This window comes from Dermacentor albipictus, chromosome 10 (genome assembly GCF_038994185.2).
Source record: "Dermacentor albipictus isolate Rhodes 1998 colony chromosome 10, USDA_Dalb.pri_finalv2, whole genome shotgun sequence".
NCBI classification, from domain to species: Eukaryota; Metazoa; Arthropoda; class Arachnida; order Ixodida; family Ixodidae; genus Dermacentor; species Dermacentor albipictus.
Window position 1 is genome coordinate 1,177,491 of NC_091830.1, and position 20,756 is coordinate 1,198,246.

Below are 20,756 nucleotides of genomic sequence, written 5' to 3' on the forward strand. Positions count from 1 at the left end.
CGGCCACGGCGGCCCCATTTCGATGGGGGCGAAATGCGAAAACACCCGTGTGCTTAGATTTAGGTGCACGTTAAAGAACCCCAGGTGGTCAAAATTTCCGGAGTCCTCCACTACGGCGTGCCTCATAATCAGAAAGTGGTTTTGGCACGTAAAACCCCAAATATTATCATTATTCGATGACTGCTGTATAAAAGCGGACGCGCTTGACCCGCTGATCAGATTTCCGACGATCGCCGACCGTGTTGGCCGCTATCATTGTGCTATAAGTGTAGCCTGTTTTTGTGGGCACAGGTGCGCCCAATAAAAGCTAGTTTTGTATTCCACCGTATTGCTGCTTTCTTCACCATCCCTACCACGTGACATCTGGTGGAGGTGCTTGTGCGTTCATGTACCGAACGCCCCCGCAAAGCCGCGATCCAAGCCCGAAGCCCGAGGACAGAACCAACATCGCCCAAGACCAGCGTGCTAGACGCAGACTGCAAGGACTGCCCCCAGAGCATGGACTTCTACCTGAGTCGACAAAGAAGATCGTGGTCAAGACAACCCCAATGGCTGCCCCAGCGTCCCCTGTTATCCTACAACAACCTCGGGACCCATCAACCTTCCATGGAGCAGCGACTGAAGATCCGGAATCATGGCTGGAGACCTACTAACGGATCGCGACATTCAACAACTGGGACTCCAACGACAAGCTGCGGCATGTCTACTTCGCCTGAGAAGACGCCGCCAGAACTTGGTTTGAGAACAGGGAATCGACCTTGACAACGTGGGACCTGTTCCGTAGCGGCTTCCTGCGCACCTTTACAAGCGTCGTGCGCAAGGAAAAAACTGAAGCTATCCTGAACGCCCGAGTGCAGCTATCAAACGAGAACGTTGCCATCTTTGCGGAAGAAATGAGCCGTTTGTTCCGCCACGCCGACCCGGATATGGCCGAGGAGAAGAAAGTCCGCCTACTGATGCGTGGTGTAAAGGAGGAACTTTTCGCCGGAATGGTAAGAAGCCCACCGAAGACCGTCGAAGAGTTTCTTCGTGAGGCGACTAACATTGAGAAGACACTCGATATCCGAAACTGGCAATTCGATCGCCGCTTGAACTCTACAAACTACGCCGGTGTTCAATCACTGGCTACCGACGATCTACGCGAGACTATCAGAGCGGTCGTACGGGAGGAGCTGCAGAAGTTCTACCCAAGGACGCAGTCTCAAGTGGCCTCGATCGCCGACATCGTGAAAGATGAGGTTCAGCGATCGCTCGGAGTACCCGAGGTACAACCACAATCATCGCAGCCCCAGCCAGAAGCGATGACCTACGCCGCCGTTGCCCGCCGTCAAGGTCCCCCTCCACGACCGCGCCAGGGCCATGTAACACCGCACTTCCGTCGACCACCGCCTAACCGCAAGCACGCCCACCCGTCGCCCAGCGCAGCTACCCGAGGAAGACAGACGTTTGGCGCGCTCCTGACCACCGCCCGCTCTGCTACCACTGCGGCGAAGCCGGTCATGTGTACCGCCGATGCCCATACCGCGACCTGGGATTGCGAGGGTTCGCCGTCGTTGCACCTCGCCCTCGGGAAGGTGAACGCCCTCGTGACATCGCCGACTACCTCGTCGCTACTCAGTGGAGCCCTCGACGACCGACCCGTTCGCCGTCGCCAGGCCGCTACCTGTCACCGCAGCGCCGACCATACACTGGCCCAGCCCGGGGCCGGTCAGCGAGCCCATATCCGGAAAACTAAAAGCAGCAACCGATGGAGGTGCGGTTGCTGTTCGTCGAACTGACGAAGATCCTCCACCGCCGACGAAGACGACGAAGGGATCATCTCGACGACATAATAACGACACGCCGCCGTCCCGATGAAGTCAGGAAGCTAAGACTACACCGACGAAAGACGACTTGACGACGCGACGTTCCAGCTTCAGTTCAACACGACGCAGCCGTGATCCGACGCCAAGACCTAATTGCAATTCCAGACAAAGAACCACCGACCTCGATGTGCTTCTCGACGGCCACGCAGTCACCGCTTTAGTGGACACAGGAGCCGATTACTCCGTCATGAGTGGACCCATCGCCGCGCAGTTGAAGAAAGTTAATACAGCATGGAAAGGCCCTCAAATTCGTACCGCTGGAGGACACCTCATCACGCCGACTGGAATCTGCACGGCAAGAATAACCATTCATGACCGGACTTACCCTGCCACCTTCGTTATCCTCCAACAGTGTTCACGAGACGTCATTCTCGGTATGGACTTCATGGACCAACACGGCGCAATCATCAAGCTGAAGTCGAAGTCAATAACGCTGTCGGAAGATAAAGCCATGCCGCCGCAAAGCCCTCGTAGACTCCACGCCTTGAGTGTGCTCGAAGATCAAGTGAGCATCCCGCCTCGCTCCAGCATTGTTATTTTGATCGGCACCGAAACACCCGCTGACGTAGAAGGCGTCATCGAAGGCGACCAACGTCTACTGCTAGACCGTGAAATTTGCGTCGCAAGAGGGATCGCTCGACTGCATGGAAGGAAAACCGAAGTGTTGCTGACAAACTTCAGCCGGGAGTTCAAGCACGTCAAGAAGGGCACGACGATCGCGTACATCGAGGAAATTCTGGAAACCAGTAACGCGTTTGTCCTCTCGGATTCCGCCGCGTCTACCCCGACGACCATGGTTCCCGAACCACAGTACGACATTAATCCAAGTCTCCCCGTGATTAAGCAACAGCAGCTCAGAAGTCTGCTCCGACGATACAAAGGCTGCTTTTCGACGTCATCGAGGATTCGACAAACACGAGTCGCCAAGCATCGCATAATCACCGAGGAGTGCGCTCGACCACTCCGCCAGAGCCCTTACCGAGTTTCGCCGCGAGAACGTAAAGCTATAAGAGAACAAGTCGACGAAATGCTGCGCGACGACATCATCCAGCCGTCGAAAAGCCCGTGGGCATCCCCTGTTGTCCTGCTGAAGAAAAAGGACGGACCCCTACGTTTCTGCGTCGATTATCGTCGTCTGAACAAGATAACGAAAAAGCACGTATACCCCCTCCCACAGATAGACGACGCATTGGATCGGCTCTGCAACGCTAAATACTTCTCGTCGATGGACCTGAAGTCTGGCTATTGGCAAATAGAAGTCGACGAAAGAGATCGCGAAAAGACCGCCTTCATCACCCCAGACGGCGTCTACGAGTTCAAAGTTATGCCATTTGGACTGTGCTCGGCGCCTGCAACGTTCCAACGCGTGATGGACACGGTTTAGCAGGACTGAAGTGGCAGACCTGTCTCGTTTACCTGGATGACGTTGTCTTCGCCGGAAATTTCGACGATCACCTTAGGCGGCTTACTACAGTACTAGAGGCCATCAAGTCATCAGGGCTTACTCTGAAGCCAGAAAAGTGCCGCTTCGCTTACGATGAGCTTCTCTTCCTAGGCCACGTCATCAGCAAGTCTGGAGTCCGCCGCGACCCGCAGAAGACAGCTGCCATTGCAAAGTTCCCACAGCCCATCGACAAGAAGGCAGTGCGTAGATTTCTTGGCATGTGTGCCTACTACAGGCGATTAGTCAAGGGCTTTTCACGCATCGCTGAGCCGCTGACAAAGCTAACTAAAGGTGACGTCGAGTTCAAGTGGGAAACGCCGCAGGCCGACGCATTTCAAGAGCTCAAACGACGCATGCAGTCGCCGCCCGTACTTGCGCACTTCGACGAGCACGCCGATACCGAAATGCACACTGACGCCAGTAGCCTAGGCCTCGGTGGCGTCCTAGTCCAGAGAAAAGATGGACATGAACACGTGATAGCTTACGCTAGCCGGTGGTTGTCAAAAGCGGAAGGCAATTATTCTACAACCGAAAAGGAATGCCTCGCCATCGTTTGGGCTACAGCGAAATTTCGCCCTTACCTCTATGGCAGGCCATTCAAAGTAGTCAGCGACCATCACGCGTTGTGTTGGCTAGCTAACTTAAAGGACCCTTCATGAGGGCTGGCACGGTGGGGCCTCAGACTACAAGAATACGATATCACTGGAACATACAATTCCGGACGAAAACACTCAGATGCCGATTGCCTATCACGCGCCCCCATTGACCCGCCGCCGCAAGATGACGAGGATGACGACGCCTTCCTTGGCATAATAAGCGCGGAAGACTTCGCCGAACAACAACAAGGGGACCCGTTGCTAAAAACCCTAGTCGAGTATTTGGAAGGACACACCGACGTTGTCCCTAGGGCATTTCAGCGTGGATTATCTTCGTTCACGCTTGAAAACAACCTACTCGTGAAGAACTTCTCACCAGTCCGCGCCAACTACTCTCTTGTTGTTCCGTCGGCGCTGCGTCCAGAAGTACTGCACGCCCTACATGACGATCCGACCGCTGGGCACCTCGGTTTCTCCCGGACGCTATCGAGGATACAAGAAAGGTATTACTGGCCGCACCTAACCGCCGATGTCGCCCGTTACGTCAAGACATGCCGAGACTGTCAGCGACGCAAGACACCACCGACAAGGCCAGCGGGATTACTACAGCCGATAAAGCCTCCTTACCGATCTTTTCAGCAGATCGGTATGGACTTGTTGGGACCGTTTCCGACATCAACTTCCGGAAATAAGTGGATCGTCGTGGCGACGGACTATCTCACCCGCTTCGCTGAAGCTAATGCTCTACGGAAAGGCAGCGCAGCCGAAATGGCGAAATTTTTCGTCGAGAACATCCTGCTGCGACATGGTGCTCCAGAAATCGTCATCACTGACAGAGGAACGGCTTTTACAGCAGAGCTCACGCAAGCCATTCTGCAATACAGCCAGACCAGTCACAGGAGGACAACTGCCTACTATATAGCACCTGAACAAGACCCTCGCCGACATGCTAGCAATGTACGTCGACGTCGAGCACAAGACGTGGGATGCGGTCCTGCCGTACGTAACATTCGCTTACAACACGGCGGTGCAAGAAACAACACAGATCACGCCATTTAAGCTGGTTTACGGCAGGAACCCGACGACGACGCTCGGCGCCATGCTGCCGCACGTCACTGACGAGGAAAATCTTGACGTCGCTACCTATTTCCAGCGCGCCGAAGAAGCCCGACAGCTCGCCCACCTGCGAATCAAGAACCAGCAGGGGACCGACAGCCGACACTACAACCTCCGACGACGCTTCGTCGAGTACCAGCCCGGTGACCGTGTTTGGGTTTGGACCCCTATACGCCGACGAGGGCTGAGCGAGAAGCTTTTGCGTCGCTATTTCGGACCGTACAAGATCATCCGACGTATTGGCGCACTGGACTATGAGGTCGTGCCAGACGGTATTTCGCTATCACAGCGGTGCCGCTCACGACCTGAAATAAACCACGTTTTGCGACTCAAGCTGTACTACCAGCGTTAATGAACTTTGGGGTCGATGAGGATAGCAATAGGGGCTTGTTGGTACGGCATATCTTATTTTGTTATAGCGCAAGCTTGACAAGGACAACACTGTGTGTGTGTCAGATGTGTCTTCTGTTGTCCTTGTCAAGCTTGCGCTATAACAAAATAAGAACTTTGGGGTTTCGCGTAACTGACCTTTGGACTTTGTTTCGTTTCGTTGTTTTGTTACTTATGTTTAATAAGTGTCCTTTTGTGTTTCGCTCTCTTATATTTGTAGCATCGGGACGGTGCTCTTTAAAAGGAAGCTGAAACGGTTTTCAATTTCCATGAATTGCTAGGATTGGGAAGAACAGACCCAATAATTTACGGTTCCGAATTTTTTTCTTCGTTTTGTTAATATAAGGGGCGGAAATCGCTTTCTAAATCACCCCCGCGGACACGCCTCTATCGCTTCCCGGAGCGCCGGGTGTGGTGGTTGCCAGAGGAGAGAACCGGCGAGAGTGACGTCACGCGCGGGGACCGAGCTGCCGGACCGGCGTGCTGGCATGTGTTGGCATGCCTCTTTCCGTCCTGAGCTTTACTGAACGACGTTGCGAAGCATAGACGGAAACGCGTGCAGTAATAAATTTTGGTGACCGGACTTCGTGGCACGAGGAGAGCGGGCCACGGAGTGCGGACGCGCGTCGCGCCGGCTCCGCAAATTTTCTATGGTTTTCGGCGAATTATCTACAGCTATCCTGTTCACGGTATTCCCAGCTGCTTTCGAAAGTTCTACGGACTCTCTCGATACCATATTTCGGCAGGTGAGCCCGTTTTCCGGCCACTTTTCGAAGATTTTCCGCGTCGCCACGTCGGCACGACAGCCAGGCTGGTAGACAAGGCACGGTAGGCCTAAGCGTCAGTGGAGCCCCGATCCGCTGCGTCGGCTTCCGAGATGGAAATCGTGCAAGTCGAAGGGGAGGAAATATCGCCGACGGAGCTCGGAAAACAGCAGGGATGGTGCGAGATCAAGCGTAACACCAAGAAGGCGGCGGGAGACGACGACCCTGCGACGCACCAGCAAGCCGCGACAGCGTCTTCCAAGAAGGCGGCGTCTATAAAGCAAGCGACGCACTACGTGCGGAAGATCACCATGGCGAGCCGAATGCCCAACCTACCCACGGACGACTACAAGATCATCGCGCGGCCCCGGGACGGCATCAACGTGTCGAAATACCAGAAGGACCGCGTCCATTGCTGCATACGCAACGCAGCAGGCGTGGGACGCGAGGCAGCTGAGGAGGACAGCGTTTGTCTCAACGAGCGTCAAAACGTGATAGTGGTGAGCACTCCGTCAGAAGATCGCGCTAGACGATACGGCAGCATTTGCAAGCTGCGCATTGGCGACCGCGAGTTGGAAGCAAGCACCTACAGAGCGGCTCCGGAGAACACATCCAAAGGTATTATCAGGGGCATATCGGTAGACGAAAAGCCGGCGGACGTCGTGAGAAGTCTCGTGAACCAGCGAAACCCGAACGTCCTGCATGCCAAGCGCATGGGGAACACGAGCAACGTGGTCATCCTCTTTGACGGCTACTACGTGCCCCGTTACGTGAACTACGGCGGGATGTTGATGAGGTGCTCTCTCTACAAGAAACAAATCGACATGTGCTACGAGTGCGGTCGTCTGGGACACAGGACCGACGTGTGCCCCAACCCGAACGACAAAAAGTGCCGCGGGTGCGGATGCAGCAACCCACCCGACGACCATCGGTGCGAGCCGGTGTGCCAACTGTGTGGGAAGGGTCACCTTACCGGGGACCGCAAGTGCAAAGCCAAGTACAAGACGCCGTACCTAGTCAAGCGACGACAATGGGAACGCAGAATGCGCGAGGATGCTGAGGCCGCTTACGCCAGCAGCAGCACATACGACTGCATAGAGGAGAGCTACCGACAACGCCCCACACAGAAACGAGCTAGCGCCGACAGCCGCTCGACCACGAGGGAGAGCCGTGCACGTAGCCGCACTCGCTCCCGCACTCGTTCTCGAGCCCGCTCTCGCACCGGCTCCCGCCCCCGCTCGGTGAGGCCTCGCAGCAGGTCGACGGCCCGTGCCAGACATGCAGCTGCAGCGGAAGATGGACGAGGATCCAATCCCCCACAGGTGAGCTGGGCGGCGGTCGCCTCCGGAGGCGCGCCTCGTGCGCCGCTATCGCGACCCGAGACTGCCATTGATAGAAACCCCGGAGCAACTAGAAGCAGCAGTAGCGCTCAGAGTAGCAACTACGGAACAGAAAGCCTGTTACAGAAGCTACTGGATCAGTTAGACTCCGTCATCAAAACACTACAGCAGGAAAATGCTAGGCTAAAGAATGAAATTACCACGTTAAAAGGGGCCCCAGCAACCCCCTCTCCTCCTCCTCTGACCAAACCAGTCGCCGCAGACGCGGCTGCTCGAACGGTCGAGAGCGCGGAGGAAGTCATGGAGGCGCAGGACGCACAACCCGCTCCTACTAAACGCAAGGCGCTAGACCCGCAACAGACCGAGACCACATTGCAAACGAGCGAGCAGAAACTCCGCGAGCGAGTCGACAGACTCGAAGACAAGGTAGACGCGATGATGACGCAACAAGCGCATCAAACAACGCAACTGAACTGCGCAATAGCTCAGCAAACCGCGCAAACCGAACAGCTGAGCAGTGCAATAGCACAACTCACTCAAATGGTTGCGACGCTCCACTCGCGCATAGACAATATTGAAATGCGGCTCCCGGGCGCAGCGGGTCGCCCGGTACGGACGACTGGGAAACCGTACCTTAGGCCGATACCAGACGAAGAGGTGCAGGATCAGCCGGACGGCAAATAATAATGCGGACAGTCACGATGGCTCACACACCACACAAACACAACGCCCACGACCGCGTAACACACAGAACACGTTCACAATCTGGCAGTGGAACTGCAGGGGGTACAGGAGGAAACGGGGGCATCTTCAACAATTCCTACGCAACCGGGAACGGCCTGACGTAATCCTATTACAAGAAACCAATGACGCGGTCAAGCTGGCCGGTTACAAAGCGATCGATGAGGCCGTGACCGCGGGAGCACCGCCGGCCGCTGCAACGCTAGTGAGACGCAACCTCACCGTGGCGCAACGCGAACTCAAGAACGTTAGAATACCGCACGTGCTGATTGAGCTTATTCCGACGAGAGGGCGCGGTCTGTTTGTATTGAACGTGTACAGTAGACCTAAAGGCAAACACCGCTTTAGCACGTTACTGCGAAAGGCGAGCGAGGCAGCCGGCGACAGGCCCTTAATCATCGCGGGTGATTTCAACGCGCCTCACGCGGCGTGGGGGTACAAGTACGAAACGCCGAAGGGTAAGCGCCTGTGTGAAGACGCGCAGAATGAGGGGCTGGAGCTCGTTACGGACCCTTCCGCGCCCACACGCAAGGGCAACAGCGTATGTGCGGACACTTCGCCCGAACTTACGTTTACGAAGAACGTCGCTGGCGCGCGGTGGCATAACACCCAGGAGGACTTGGGTAGCGATCATTCGGTGATCGAGATCCAGGTCGATGTGGGACCGCACTACCATCACCACGGTCATCGGGACGGCACCAAGGGCAACCACTATCGGCTGGTAGAATGGGACGCGTTTCGCAAAGCCCGGAAGGAGCATAATCGCGGCAGCGATGCTATCGACGACATCGAGAGCTGGACCGCGACGCTCAGGAGGGACGTCGAAGCGGCAACGCGGGAAGTAGCGCAGGAAGCACACCTAGAGGTGATAGATAGTAAACTCCTACACATGTGGGAAGCCAAGCGCAGCTTGCAGGACAGGTGGAAGCGTCAACGACACAATCGAACGCTACGCAGACGCATAGCACGGCTAAACAGAGACATAGAAGTCCACGCATTGCAGGTATGCAAAACGCAATGGGAGGAGGCGTGCAACGGTATGGAAAATCAGCTAGGAATGGCCAAGACATGGCACCTCCTCCGGCACCTCTTGGATCCTGAGGAGACCAAATCAGCGCACGCGCATAAGATTAACAAGCTAGTACACGACTACGAAGGGACGTCCGCGGACTTTCTTGAAGCTGTGCGAACCCGTTACGTCAAGGCAACTAGCCCCGTCGCGCATCCGGCGTACGCGGGGAAGAGTAACGTGCAGCTAGATGAAGACTTTAGCGTAGCAGAGGTGAGGACGGTACTGCACAAGCTCAACAGAAAATCGGCGTCGGGCCCGGACGGCGTAACCAATAAAACGCTCCGCAACTTGGACGACGAGTCGATAGAACGGCTGACGGATTACATTAACGTGTGCTGGAATGCCGGCACGATACCGAGCTCGTGGAAAACGGCGCGCATAATTATGATCCCCAAACCGGGCAAACGGGTACAAATCGACAATCTTCGACCAATATCCCTGACGTCCTGCGTCGGCAAGGTCATGGAACACGCGGTTCTCACTCGCCTTACCAACTACCTCGAGGACCGAGACATGCTGCCGCACACGATGCTGGGGTTCCGTCGTGGCCTTTCTACGCAGGACGTCATGATTCAACTCAAACACCACATCGTAGACAATCCCACGTGATCCACAAAAGCAATACTCGGTCTTGACCTCAAAAAGGCGTTCGACAACGTAAAACACGCTGCGATACTTGAAAGCATACGAGCATTGGGACTGGGCGAGAGAACGTACGACTACGTACGGGACTTCCTTACGGGTCGCCATGCCCGCATAGTGATCGGCTGACTGGAATCGCAAGACATCGACATAGGTTGCGCGGGCACACCGCAGGGCTCTGTCATCTCGCCCATGCTCTTTAACGTCGTGCTTCTCGGATTACCCCAGAAACTGGCAGAGATAGAAGGCCTCCACCACATCTTGTACGCCGATGACATTACGCTCTGGGTTGCTGAGGGAAATGACGGCCACGTAGAGCAAACCTTACAGGCGGCTGTCGACGCGGTGCAGGAGTATCTACGTGACACGGGCCTCGAATGCTCCGCGGCCAAATCGGAGCTCCTGCTTTACAGACCCACGCGCAGGGGTCGCAAACCCAGGTGCTCCGATTCCGCAGCCGAGCACGCCGACAGAGAAATTAGAGTAGTCACATCTGACGGCACCATCATCCCGCATGTTCACAAAATTAGGGTACTGGGCTTGCACCTGTCGGCCAACGGCCACAACGGCGAAACCGTACACAGACTAGAGCGTGCGGTAAATGAAACGATCCGGTTACTGATACGTATCACGAACAGACATAGTGGAATGAAAGAAAGCAATACGATCCGCCTGGTACAAGCGTTCGTAACCAGTCACATAAAGTACGTCGCCTCCTACCTCAAGTGGCAGGTGGCCGAACGAACTAAACTAGACCGCCTCATCCGCAAGGCGTACAAACGTGCCATAGGATTGCCGATCAATACCAGTACGGATAAATTTCTCGAACTGGGTTTACACAATACCCTAGACGAGATAATAGAAGCGCACAACGTCGCGCAGTACGAGCGTTTGTCAAAATGCAGAACCGGACGACACGTCCTCGAGACGCTGGGCATCAGCTACTACACACAGCAGGCCGAAAAGGTTGCGATACCCATACCGATTCGCGAGCGCATCGCCGTTTCGCCGTTGCCCAAGAACATGCACCCGACGCATCACGCTGGCCGGCGCAACAGGCGCGCGCGAGATTTACAAAAGAAATACGGCAGCAACAAAGAAGCTGTCTACGTAGATGCGGCCCGTTACGAGCGGCAACGTGGTTTCGCGGTTGCAGTCACGGACCATAGCGGAACTTGCGTCGCGAGCGCGACGATACGCACGGAAGAGAGGGAGGCGGCCGAGGAAGCAGCGATAGCCCTCGCGGTGGCCACCACGGATGCCGAGGTGATAATCAGCGACTCGCAGACAGCGATACGCAACTACGCTAGCGGCCGGATCTCCCGGGAAGCGGCCCGCATTCTCTAAATTCAACAGGGCAATATTTGCCGCAAAAACGACCGTTTCCTCGTATGGACCCCCGCCCACACGGACCCTCCGCTCTCGGCAAACGAGACGGCCCACGCCACGGCTCGAGGACTTACATGCCGAGCCGCGGCGCCCGCCGGCAATCCCGACGTCTCGCCCACCGCGAGAGCGATGCAGGAGTGGACGTGGGGGGATCGCATGACCACTTTCAGAGACATCACGCAACACTACAGATTGAACAGATGTAAATACCCACCACCGCACGCCAACCTAAACAAGAAACAGGCGGTTGCCTGGAGGCAATTGCACACACACACATATCCTAGCCCAGCGATCCTTCACCTCTGCTACCCCGACATTTATCCGTCCGACGACTGTAAAGCGTGCGGAGCCAGAGCGACACTGCAGCACATGCTGTGGGCATGCGCCGGTAGCCAACAGAAGGAGTCTCCGACGAACGGGATAGAAATGGCAGTCTCGAACCGAGGGGCGCGTTGGGAGGCGGCCCTGCTCAGCCACGACCTCGCCGATCAACTGTGGGCCGTCAGGCACGCCGAGGAAGCCGCCCGAGTCCAAGGACTCGAGGCCGTCAGCTAGGCTGGGGTGCTTATGGCCCCACCCCACCCAAATCGCCGGACATTTTCAATAAAGTTTTCACCACCACCGGACTTCGTGCGTAGCTTCCACAGCGTTGCACCTGAGGTATGAAATGGAGTATAGGCTTGCCTAGTGACATTCGACGTACGCTTGCAGTTATCGTGTTTACCACATGGCGGTGCTAAAACTGCCTAATATCTTTATGTCAACACTAGCATGGAGCACGCATACCGATTCTTGATTGAGCCACGATCGCAAAGTGGTCGAACCATAGTATGAATATTGCACATATAATACCTCTGGCCATCTCTGGATGTGTATGATAAGCAACTTCCATGACTGTACTCGCAGCACTGCATGTGCGCGCTTTGAAACGCGGCACTTATGTTCGCGATCGTGTATCAACACTAAAAAAACCACGGGACTTTAGACAAGCAGCGACAACGTGCTTGACATCGCGGAATTGCACCCGTGTTTACAATCTAACGAGAAGTTAGTGCTTCGGCATTCTTCCAGCAGCAAGTTCCCAGTGACACATTAGCGCATTTTTTCTCCCGTCATTGGAACGTGCAGCTACATGAAAAAAGCAACATACGTACCAGCTAAGATTTCCAACGCGCGAGAAGGTGCACACATCGCTCTCGCTTTTGGCACACTCAACATCGTCGTTGCCGCCGTTGCTGCCATCGTTTTCCGTATCGGCTGTCGGTTCGAACATGTACGGCGAAAATACAAGCTGTCCGAGACAGCGAGAACGTTCCATAATGCTTACAACTCAGCTATTAGCCCCGAGAATCAGGAGTGGCGCCCTCTCGCGAGTGACGTCACGGCCAGGACGCCGCTCGCTCCGGCTTGCTCGGCTGCCGCGCGCGCTCGTTCCCTTCGTGTATGCTTGGGGTATGGGTGGCTCGAGCCGTACGTATTGAAGAATACGTCAGCTTCTTTCAGCTGCCATACCTTAACCACAGTTTCTTCTTTAAAAGCGTGTGAGTCGAGAAACTTTGCGGCTTGGATATCGCAAGCTAAGTAGCGTTAAAGGGGTCTACTAGGTTTTGCAATGCATATATGCGCCGTGTCTATCGGTAAATTTTGACTAAAAGAAGAATATCTGCAAATTCAACGCACGAAGTTGTGTATGATGCTTCGCTGAACATTTAACATTCCTTTAGTATTTAGCTATGAGAGGCATTGCATTTTACGTGGAAGAAACATTTGGTAATTGGCGTCAACATGTTATCTGATTTTAGAAAGACACTGCCCAGCGAAGCTCTCATCATGATTCCTATTACTCTGGTGTGTTGTTCTATTCAATTATGGCCATTTATTAATGCGTAAAAAAATAGTTAGGCGCGCATTTCTTATGAAAAAGTTTACTGCTACTTTCATCCCCCTCTGAAACAGGCCTCGAAAAAAACGAATTGCTCATGGCTGCTAACACGACGGCGCGTCAAGTAGAGTATTTACATAGTTAATTCACAAACACCATTGTAGCAATCACCTGAGAGAAAAGTTTCGTTGTTAAGATCGAGAGCCACTCAATTGAAAGTGATGAAATGTTTCATAGTGGCCCTTTATCGACAATATGGCACACCCCTGATCACGTAACGGTAGCAATCGACTGTCCGCATGGCGAGGCACGCTATGTTCGCGAAACCCATCAGTTCACTACAACTTCGAATTAAAACCATAAAGCATGTTTTTTACAGCGCCAACTGGAATGGCTAAAGTATTCTCGAGCTACTACGCCGCAGCTTAGATTTCCTGTATACAAAAGGAAAATTCAAACACCTTCTGTCTCACCATGTCTCGATCCAGCGTTATTCAATTATACAAACGGATAAATATTCGCTTCGTCGGTACATAAAAGAGAACCTTGCGGGCAAATTAAGTTTGCTCCAATCCAATCGCAAACATTCACAAAGAAAGCACCACAAGCCTTGCATATACTTTCACTTGATTTCTGACCCTCCACCACGGGAATTTCGATATCTTCAATATGTCCCATACTACTAGTCATTGACGCTTCGACTTCTTTCTGGCTGCAACTATGCGGTCCAGCAGGCATACTTCACTAAAAAAAATTGGGCCGAGCAGCCTGTGTCAGTTCGCCAAACAGATTCGTCATGTACATTCCTCAAGCAACAAGCACCAGTAAATTTCTCAAATGAGTTTGACTTGATTTGATTTATTAATTTCCATTTACACACACACACATGTACAGAGGAGTGGTAAATGGAGGTGGATGAGGGAAAAAAGCCGCATAGACGCGGCTTGAGGTAACCTCACCCCCTTAGGTACAATATGGCTGCATCGGGTAACACATCAAGCGCCATATAAATTACATTTATATAGTGGCCATAAAACATTGCAGTTATACAATATATGAAAGAACAGTGAAATATTTCCACAATAATAATGCAAAACACACTGCGGCATTGAAATAAATAAATGATATACACTTGGTAACATAGACAAAGAAAGAGGAACATAACATACATTATTAATCATATAGCCAGCTTTGTGACATAGCCAGCTTTGTGACATACTTGTTGCACCGCGGCAGGTATGGTATCATAACTGGATTCCTATAGGCTATGCTTTTGCGATTGTCTATCCGCGTATGAAAAACCCGCAATGGGCTGGTCTGCGTCGCTTCGGCTGGCACTGTAGCGTTGCCTTCGAGAGCTGCATTATTGTCTAAGAAATTAGCTCTTTGAATAAATTCGCAAAGGAAGACGTCGTAAAAATATATTTGAGACGACCACCATAAGTATACAAGCAGAGAGAACGAGGGCGAACAAACGAAAACACCGCAGAAAGCGCTCGGACAACGCCCGAACTGTAGCAGACGACAGGCGCGAGTCCGTGCCCTGACGTCACGCGAGCGACGCTCGCAGCGCCGCTCGTGTTCGTTCTCGGGGCTAATGAAGCCAGAACAGAACAGCGTGCTTGCGCTCTGAAACGGCGGCGCCGACCGGCGATTGATTGATTGATTGAAAACTTTATTGTTCCACCGAGCTGGGGTGCCCGCCTCTTAACCTACACGTAGGTAGGGGAGGAGGACGAAGCAGTCCCCGCGCGTTGAGGACGGTGAGTCTTCACGGCCTCAACGGCCAGGCGGATTGCTCGACGCTGCCGACCGGCGACTGCCGCGAGTGACGTCACAGCGGCCCCGGCCAATCACGGGCAACAGCGGCATTCGCGCGATACCCTGATGCGCTGGTGCGCGCTTTCATGAAAACACAGCCGCTTCGCTTGTTTCCGCCCTTTTTGAAACAGATATTCGTGTTCAGGGGACTCAAAACTGTAGAATACCGTAGAGAACTCATTGTTTTTTCGAAAAGTGCTTCAGCTTCCCTTTAAGAGGGGGTATTGACACGTGTACTTATCTTTATCGGGCGACCACGTTTCGCCACCTAACAAATATAATCGCAGAGCGTGACGCGCCTGCATGTATCCGAAGTTTCTGGAAAGTTATCAATGCTTCTATTCGCTGTCTGTTGTCGCCGAACCTTATGTTATCTGATTTCATCACCTGACGCGAATGGTGTAAACTTTGTGGAAGGCACGCTGGTCCGAACGATTAGTCTGGAACATTCGATGACTGCTGTATAAAAGCGGACTGCGTTTGACCCGCTGATCAGATTTCCGACGATCGCCGACCGCGTTCGCCGCTATAGGGGCACAGGTTCGCCCAATAAAAGCTAGTTTTGTATTCCACCGTATTGTTGCTTCCTTCACCGTCACTACCACGTGACAATATCTTACTACCTCGCTGCAACGTCGCAGTGATATGCCACATGTCTATGGGCCGTCCTCGACCTTACGTTCCGAAACAGTTTCGGCAGCAAGTTTTTTACGCACTACACTCCTTATCGCACCCTGGAGTACGTGCCACCCAACGTCTGGTCATATCCCGCTATCTGTGGCCGCGTATGAATGAACGCTGACCGTCGGTTGCTGGACTCGGGCATGCATACAGCTAGAGTACACCAAGGTCAGTAGACATACTACGAGCGCGCCTGGTCATTTTCCACCGCCAAACGTTCGTTTCGGCCGCGTTCACATTGATATCGTTGGTCCGCTACCACCGTCCTCGAACCAACGATACATACTCACTTGTATAGGCGGCTTCACACGCTGGCCTGAAGCAATGCCACTCTCTCACATTACTGCAGAGTCCATAGTCCAGGCCATCTTAAATACCTGGATTTCTCATTATAGCGTACCACACACCCTAACGACAGACAGAGGAAGACAGTTTGACTCGTCCCTCTTTCAAGCACTCTCCCGTCTTCTGGGTGTAACGCTCATAAGAACGAAAACTTATCAGCCAAATTCAAATGGCACGGTAGTACGCTTCCACCGTCAATTAAAAGCTGCACTTCATGCTCATGATTCCACGATTCCGTGGACAGAGCGCCTGTCTTTGGCTCTGCTAGGTCTTCGCACAGGTCTGAAAGCAGATGCACAGTATTCCTCAGCAGAATTCGTTTTCGGCACGACACTTCGCGTACCCGGTGAGTTCTTCGCCTCAGAACCATCATCTACCAACCTACAATCTTTCGCCGACCGCCTTCGCATTACAATGGCCACTGTTATACCACCGCCGCCTCGTAACGACAGCAGAAATGTTTACATGAGCCCATCTTTACTTCATAGCTGGCACGCATTTATCCGTCACGACGCTACTCGAGCTCCTTTAGAAACTCCTTACGACGGTCCCTTCAAAGTTCTCAAGTGTGGCGACAAGTTTTTCACACTTCTTGTCAGCGGACACGAAGAGGCAATTCTCATGAACCGCTTGAAGTCAGCTTATCTAGACTCTGGCAGTGCCACCTCCGCAACTTAAACCGCTCAACGGCAGTACCTTCATCGCTGGGGGGTGGGGGCAGGGGGAGCCATGTAGTCGACAGTACTCATAGAGCACCGCGGTGGAAGAAGAAACTGGGCTAGCGCCATCAGGCATATAGGCTCGACGATGGTAGCCGCGACATCAACGCAGTCATCTGTTTAATAAATGACACTTCTTTGTGGGGCTTGTGTTCTTACAGCTCCAAAGCACTAATTAACCCACGCACCTTAAGGTTGTGCGTACATCCTCACACGCCTCTTATTCCTTCAAAATGTAACTGCGTGCCACATTCAGGACGAAGGGGGAACATTTTACGTTGTAAGTAAGACACGTTTAACGCTTCCGAGTACTTGTGCATCTAGCTGTAAAGCCTGTATTAACATAAACAGTTCAAACCTTTACCTCACATAGCCCATTTTGCTCATGAAAATCCAGCATAAATGAAATAAAAACGTCCCTAAAATTGTCTTTCTTCATTCGCGCAGGTTGATGCCATTTATATCTTTCTTTACAATGTTTATCATAAGAGCTCCTAATTTACAGCACTTACCAACGTGCCCATCGCGTGCTGACGTATCGGGGTCACCATTTCAAAATAGAGTATTTTTTGCGGGAACTAACTTATTCTTCCAGGCACCACTCGGTCTTGTCATTACTAATCGGACCATCAACTTTCTAGTGGCATTGTCCGTACAACCAACGAGCTCAGTCACAAACTAAAGAGCCATCTTGAAGTGTGAACGTATGCCTGCGCAAGTTTCTTTTTGCAGCAGAAGCCATATGTCTAGTGGTCAACAGAAGACTTTCATTGTATGCATGCAAATAAATATACGTCCTGGCATGGTGGAACCTGGCGTGCCAAGTGTATAATACACCAATTTTGTCCGCTTTGGTCCCAATAGGCGTAGCCTACATTATAGTGATATCGCTTTTTATTGTTGGGTTACTGAGTTGATAATATGAATTTTTCAGTTTTTCTTTGGGCTTTAGTATATCCAGGGTTACTTCTAAAAATATTACATATATAAAATCTGTTTCATACACCCTGCCCCTTTTCCTTTTTTAGTGCAACAAAACCACTCAACATGGATGCCGACCAAAGCGATTCCTCCATGCCCATGTATTTTGATAGGAGAGCCTCAGGTAAAGCTTCATCTTAAAGGGACACTAAAGGCAAATACAAAGTCAATCTAAAGTGATAGATTAGTGTTCAAGAATATCTAATGCGTCAATATTATAGTGAACAGAGCTTTAATAATCGAGAAATCGAGGTAAATGCGGGACATGATTGTAGGCTCCCCCGGGACATTTAAGCACTTGCTCGATGACAAAAGCACTCCTCAGTTAAATTCTGTCACTAGTACTCAACTACTCGTTGCAAAAAAAAACACCCTCGTATTGTATCATAAGATGAAATAAAATGCTACTTGTCCAGTTCCATTTCATGCTAAGAAAAAAGAACTAATTGAAATTACTGTTCAAAACGACGCTGGCTGTCGAAAGGTTTCGTCTTCACTCAAGTCTGCGCGGTCCAGCTTTCGCGTTTCAGTACTTCCTGATCACGTAGTGCTGCGCTGGGTTTGCTTGCTCACGAAACTCGTACAAACTGCAAGTAGCACAGAATTAAACGTCCGTGTGATGTCGCGGGATGCCCGAACGGTCTTCGCCACTTGACCAAAAAGCTGCTGCAGCGGCGAATCCACCGCTCTGTCTTGGCTCGGTGCCACCGTCTGTCGGGCGCCGTCTTGCTCACCGAGAGCAGCAAATGGCGGTAATGGCGTATGCAACGTCACCGCTCCCCCCCCCCCCCTCCCCGGTGGGGTGGCGGGAGATTTGAATTTCGAAAAAGGTTTTATCGTAAACAATTTTTCTCGTAAACTAAGTCTCTTCCTGGCCATAACTAGCGTTTCGAGGTATTTGTAATGGTATTTAAACAGTCCACGTCGACTTAGTATTTTCCTTTAGTGTGTTAAGTGAAAACACGGGGAAGGCGGGAGATGGAAATTCAAGATGATGTGCAAAACGAGAACAAGGTGAAAGCAGGAGCCAACGTTTCAACAAGTGGACTTGTTTTCTTCAAGGTGACATATGCTTTCCCCGCCACAATATATATAGGTGGGTTTCTTCTAAAGGGGGAGGCCGTAAGGCGGGTGGGTGCGGCAACGAGCGAAGGTGCGTTAGCGGCGAGGGTGTCGAACTGAGAATAAAGGAGCGCTGTGCACAAGGCCAGAGCACTGTGCACAAGGCTAGGGATACGGCAAAGGTACTTATGAAAGCAAGCTTTCCTCTTTTGACGAGAACACATTTATCTAGTGCATTTGATGGTCACACGAATACGGTCAACAATTCGTCGTCGCATACGCTGCCAGAAACGTCACATCATGACGCGAAAGCTTCAGACAGGAGGCTGGGAGCTTCCGTTACCCACACTGTGGCGAGATGGTCCCACACCGTTCTGGCAGCACACCTTCACTATGTAGTTGAAAACTTGCTCTCGGGGAAACGCTGACATCAATAGCTATCGTTTCATATCACAAAAGTTAATCAGTTGCGACAGTTGGTATTGATAAAACCTTGCTGGCAACGTTTCCTCTCTCTTTGCTTACTTAACGTAGGCGCAATGACATCACAAATTGCGTGGCTGTTAAACTTACATTTCACGACCGATTCCAGACATCTTGTAGCCGCCAAAGGGAGTGTGTGGTCCCATTTCAAAGTAGGTGTTGATCCTGCACAATGGTTAGGATAGATCGTTAGGTGGCTCCCAGCCTCATTTAAACCATGCACATAGCCTGCCTCAGCGCATTATCGCGAGGCTTGGTGAAAGGCACCATGCATGATTAGATAGTGCTTGTCTATGGCTGAGTATTTCTGGTAAAATAACGAGAGATGCGCTATTCATGAAAGGCATTAGGTGAGACAAATAATAAAACATTATCCATACATGTGACTACCGACATAAGTCTTTAGCCAGAGCAAGACGAAGTGCTAGCTAGCTTGTACTTCTTTCTGAATTTAAAAGAATAACGATGCTCTGGTTACACTTGGCACTCATTTTAAGAGGTCGTTTTGACGCTGAAATATTTCCATTGGTGAAAGCGTTAGGAGCATGGTTTATTGGCGACACAATCTCTAATGCAAATAATGTCTTTAGTGTAACGAAGAAGAGGAGCCTGCCTGCGCCACAGCACCATCGCTACCTGCATGAGCTCGTGGTTGCTGTCTTTCGCCGAACGCTTGTGACAGCTACCCGTTCGCGCCCGTTGCTAATAAATCTCTTAGCAAGTGGTGGACGTGCTGGGTTTCGACCACCCTGGAACTTCGGAGCCGCACTCTACCCCCCATCATGCCCGACGACGCACGCGCTCCTCCAGCTCCTCCAACGGCGCCGGCCACCTTGGTTTGTGCCGGTGCCTTGCGTCAGCGAGATCCCCCTATCTTCTCCGGCACAGATGACAAAGACGTTGAAGATTGGATCTCGTCTTATGACCGAGTGAGTGCCCATAACCAGTGGGACGACGTTACCAAGTTGAGAAACATCGCATTTTATCTTACGGACGTTGCGAAACTATGGTTTCTAAACCATGAAGCCGACCTCACTTCGTGGTTGGTCTTCAAGACCAACTTTACCCAAGTTTTCGGTCGGCCTGCAGTAAGAAAGTACAGAACAACGTTTGCGCACACGATCCCAAGAGACCGGAGAAAACTTCACGAGCTACATTGAGGACATTGTCGACCTTTGCAAACGGGTGAATGCGTCGATGTCAGAGGAGGAGAAGATCAAACATATAATGAAGGGTATTCAGGACGACGCATTTGAAATGTTATTATCGAAGAGTGCTCACACTGTCGCTGAAGTGATAGAATTGTGCCAGAGTCACGACGAGTTGCGCAGGCAACGGCTTCACACCCGACGTCCCACCCCGCCCGCTGACTCTCTATCAAGCCTTGGAGTCGATGACAACCATGCTGCTCTCTTCGTAAAAA

At 52.2% G+C, this 20,756-nt stretch overlaps 1 protein-coding gene across 2 annotated transcripts in view; it reads right to left on the reverse strand.

The window, feature by feature from the left end:
• LOC135911970 (aldehyde dehydrogenase 1A1-like) overlaps positions 1 to 20,756 on the reverse strand; it is a 360,058-nt gene that overhangs the window by 16,958 nt on the left and 322,344 nt on the right. For both annotated transcript variants that reach the window (XM_065444352.2, XM_070527411.1), the window contains exon 19: positions 19,424 to 19,498. In XM_065444352.2, coding sequence (XP_065300424.2) covers positions 19,424 to 19,498 — 75 coding nt within the window. The remainder of the gene's footprint in view (positions 1 to 19,423; positions 19,499 to 20,756) is intronic.